This window comes from Nothoprocta perdicaria, unplaced genomic scaffold, assembly GCF_003342845.1.
Source record: "Nothoprocta perdicaria isolate Ctin4 unplaced genomic scaffold, notPer1 scaffold_114, whole genome shotgun sequence".
Lineage (NCBI taxonomy): Eukaryota > Metazoa > Chordata > Aves > Tinamiformes > Tinamidae > Nothoprocta > Nothoprocta perdicaria.
Window position 1 is genome coordinate 318346 of NW_020454250.1, and position 4461 is coordinate 322806.

Below are 4461 nucleotides of genomic sequence, written 5' to 3' on the forward strand. Positions count from 1 at the left end.
TTCTCTGCTTAGTAACTGAACAGTTATCTTGATTTGTGGTACTAGAGAAATTAATGAAGAAATCTGAGAGGTAAAAGTATTTAATTTTCCAAAATCAGTAATGATTTATGGAAATATTGAGGTATCTCTAATGGCTTTAGGAGTTGATAAAATTATAAAACTGATTTATTTGTATATAATAGCCCCACATAGACAGAATGAAGGTAAATTTAAGCTTTTTTTGCAGATCTTTTTAACTTTTTTGTTGTTGTTGATGCCTTATAAATTTACATCACAAATGCAATCACACGTTCCAAAACAGCTTGGAAACACTAACATTTAAGTGGTATATAAATCAAGATAATATTGCCTACAGAAAAGTTTAAAGAGGTTGCTCTTTGCTATCTGTTTAAAAACAAATGAAGGGCTCATATTTATAAGATGTAAAATAAAACCTCAAAAAGAAGAATAAACATCAACTACATGATCTCAAGAAATGTTTGTTTCCTGCATAAGATTAGGTATAGAGGACATTTAGCTATAAGAATAATAACAGAACCTGAAAGACTGTCTAAAGTGTGAGTTCTACTGTATTAGAGTCTGAAATATGCCCTTAAAAAGATCCTTATCTTTGGAAAATTTCAGATTATTCATCCTACCTTTTCATCCTGCCTTTTTCTAACCCTTTTGTTACTGCATACAGAACAAACCATAGGAAGAATTTCCACGTTAAAATGAAGTCAAACACAAAAGCCCTTCTAAAACAAAATTAGCTTTATTTGTTAAAGTATCTATATGATACGCAAAGGAAATGACTATAATTTCCAGTGCTTAAGGCACAGAGCACTGTGTTTTTTTCTTCCATTGGAATAACAATGCTTTAAAACCAGAGAAGTGTTAGAATCAGATATTTAAAATAGTATTAAAATAATAAAATATTAATAAATACTTCACATTCATATAATTTGGGTTTATAATAATCCAGGCATTTCATCATCAACTAAATACTTAACTTAATATGCCTCCAACATGCAGGTGCAAGCAACACCTAGTTCAAAGGAGAGAGACAAATTGCATACACCTCATGCTGAGGGTTAGGTGAATCAGAAGTGTTTCCCTTTGTTCATTTTCATAGCTGCCAGCAGCAGAGCTCCAGGATGAAGAGGACTAGGCAAAAGAGTGCAAATGCTGTTTGCTGTAATCTTTGGCCATTAGAATATAGCCTTGGCATTTCCTTGTCTTCTGCTTTCAGATCTACGAAAAAAAATCAACGATAAAATGGTTAGCAAGAGTAAAACGCAAACCGTATAAAATATAAGGATGTTCAGCACACTTTGAAACTTTTTTAGCATCTCACAGGTACTTAAGTTAAAGGTATCAGCTGTTAAAAGCCAATCAAAGAAGCTATTCTCCAGGGAGAGATGTGAATAGATGTCCCATCAATGATCGTTTGAGGAGCAACTGATAGCACTTATCAGCTCTTGCAGGCATTAATCTCAGAATAATCAAAAGTAAATACCCAGCAAAAGCAAGAGCAAGATACTTGCAAGAGGAATGCACTCTGGCCCCCACGGGGCCCTTTAACCCTTCCCTTGGCAGGAAGGGCCCCCACTTATGGTCATTAGCATGAGCAGAGAGCAATACCCTCGCCCAGGTAGGGGGTGAGCAGCTGGTTCCCCTGACACCTTTGCTGCAAGACTCCTTTTACTGAGCAGGGTCTTTTCGGCCTGCGACAAGCAGCAGTAGGGCTGACTCAAAAGTCAAATGTTTAGGGAAACTCAGCAAGAAAGCAACTCGCTCTTCTGAAGGGTGCTGCTTAGCTGCCACATGTAAGCAGGCAACAAGAAAGACTTCAAGGCAAAAATATTTCTGGCTGCGGTTGCAAAGATAGGAATAATTGCTTCTCTAAGCACTTCACCTTTCTGGGTTTATATGCTTAATACGCAGTAGGGCATTCTCTGGGGATCTCAGAGGCTTGGCTTTTGAAATTTGTGGTTTATTCCAAGATGATGGCAAAACTGACTTTCCCCCAAAAAAGAACCTGTCAAGATTTCTGGGGTACAAGCAAATCCTTTGAGATTTACTGTTAGGTCAGCTCTTTCCTTACTCTGCCAACATGGGCTGTTAGCACAACTGGAGGAGCACTAAGTTACCTTCAAGATAGGAGCAAGTCACCACAGATGGAGGAGGGCAGCAATGTTTTGTACTGACTTCACCCCTGGAGATATGTTAAACTCCCAAGAGCTATTGCTTAGGAGTATGAAAATATGGATATTACTGCTGGACACAAATCAAGGTTTAAGGCTACACATTTTTTTGTGCAAGGTGCTCAGTCTTAAGAGCGATATAAAAGAATATTTTGCAGATTATGATATGGATCAGAAGTCAGACCTATTTTCTGCCATTTGTGGGAGAAAATACCTACGCCCAAGATCACCCAAGTTTTCAGTACTTCAGTTTGTCTAACAAAATACTAGTTTGTACATCTTACCAGCTCAAACTAATGGTTCTCAAGTATGTATAACTCTCTCTGACTCAAGCCTTTTCTTTATGCTTGGGTGCAGCTTAAGTTAAACAAATTGCCCTGGTTAAATGAGAAGTCATGGACATACGTAGAGCTGCACAACAGGAGAAACATTTATCCTTAAAATTTTCAATTAAAATGGGGGAATTAGTTTCCAACTGCATGGAAATTTTATGAAGATCTGAAAGCATTTTACGTGACGTGCCACACAAGTGGCAGCTTTATCACTTGCCTCCTCGCTAATGCGTTCTCCAAAGCAAGGTAGGCTCCTGTGCTAGGATTAAATGGGGCACATAGGCAGCCCACCACCTCTGCAAAAGGCAAACAGGCACAATGCGTGTTATGCACGAAGTAAAGCTGGGTGTCTGAGGCCTTACCGCAGCTGCCGTGCACGATGTCGGAGAGGCAGTGCAGGGCGCCGTAGCCACAGCGGCACAGCCGGCAGCCTTGCAGCACCCAGGCACCGTGGGCAATGCTGCCGCAGTTGCTGTCAAGAGAAAGGGAACATATTTTACTGTTTGTAAAGCCAAAGCACCCACTGGAGTGGCTTTGGCCACTTCTGCCTGTTTTGGGTTGGCTTTTACCTTTGCCGCTCGTCATATTCGCAGTACCGACCGGTGAAATGCTTTTGGCAGGCACAGAAGGTGCCCAGGATGCAGGTCCCTCCATTCTGGCAGCAGTTCCTGTTCAGCTTTTTACCTGCAAGGCAATTTGACCCGTTTTCCCCAGAATTCAGAGTGGGGGACTTCAAACCTCCTCTTTTCTCTGCTTGTTCCCCTGAGTCTCCGCGGTTGCCAAAGATCTTAAGGTTGTCTAGTTTTATTGTCTCTAGAGACAATAAAATTAGCTGCCTGTTAGGAGTGTTTGCTCAGTTAAGCCATGTTTGTTTAGTTAAGGATTAGCAGCAAACTACTAGGGATTACAGGATGGTCAAGAGACAACGCCTGTCAGGTCCTGCAGAAGTAGCAGGGACTCAGGTGAAATCTTTCACTTTGGCAGAGGCAGGTCTCAGTCTTACTATGAACAAGCAGAGGTGGGAAATGTTGCTTATATCTCAGAGGGGAAGGGATTTTCCTTCAACTGTTTCTCAAGTGCCTGGGGCAGAGCTACCAACCTAAATCCTTACCAGTATCTGGTAGGAAACAAAAATCTGCCTTTATTTTCTACAAGTACTCTTGCACAGATACAAGAATTTATCATTGCTATTATTTTTAATAAATATTTTTTGACTCCAAAATATAGCTAACTTCACAAAATGAACAGAATTTTGCAACCACTTTGCAAGTTTAAGGGAGCACCCCCTCTTTTACTTCCTACTATTCTTCTCTATTTTCTATTATAATCACCATTAAACAGTTTGTAGATAAAAGGCCGAGATTTAAAGACAGTTTAAGATGTATTTCAAAAGATAAGAAAGATAACAGTTTAAAAGAAGTTTTACCTTAAAACTTTTATCACCACTTTATAAATGGCCATGAGAATAGTTTAAATTAGCTTCCATACCAATTCAACAGGCTGAAATCTGCCAGCGAGTCAGTGCATAGAGGAAGAGGGAAAGCTTTATTGTAAGAGAAGATTTTAAAAAGCAATTTTGTGGCACTGTTTAAGTAAATAATGTTACCTACTCTCTGTGATCCCAGTGAAAGGTACAAATGTCCTGGAATGCTGCTGCTTTCTACCTTCATAGCTCTGATTCATGTCACTGAGAGTATTTATAACAGTCCCTTCATTTTTAGGCTGTTGCTTCTGAGCTGTGGCATTGACGTTTTCCACATCTTTTTCATGTTCTTCTTTTTCATGGCCTTGACAAGTGCAAATAGGAAAGAGAAGATATCTTGTAATGAAATAATGTAAAGGTACTAGAGAAAGATGAGGTAGGAAAGAAATGTGAAATTTGCCTTACCTTTTCCTAAATGAATGGCCTGCCACACCAGAGTCACAGTAAAAAGAATTCTACA

The 4461-nt window shown here is 39.5% G+C and overlaps 1 protein-coding gene across 1 annotated transcript in view; it reads right to left on the reverse strand.

Moving 5' to 3' along the window:
- Positions 1-1108: 1108 nt before the first annotated feature.
- LOC112959400 (cryptic protein-like) overlaps positions 1109-4461 on the reverse strand; it is a 3921-nt gene continuing 568 nt past the window's right edge. The window contains exons 2-6 of the mRNA XM_026053417.1: positions 4407-4456; positions 4129-4305; positions 3088-3202; positions 2881-2990; positions 1109-1233 (exon numbers count right to left, since the gene is read on the reverse strand). Of these exons, the coding sequence (XP_025909202.1) occupies positions 1109-1233; positions 2881-2990; positions 3088-3202; positions 4129-4305; positions 4407-4456 (577 nt within the window). The remainder of the gene's footprint in view (positions 1234-2880; positions 2991-3087; positions 3203-4128; positions 4306-4406; positions 4457-4461) is intronic.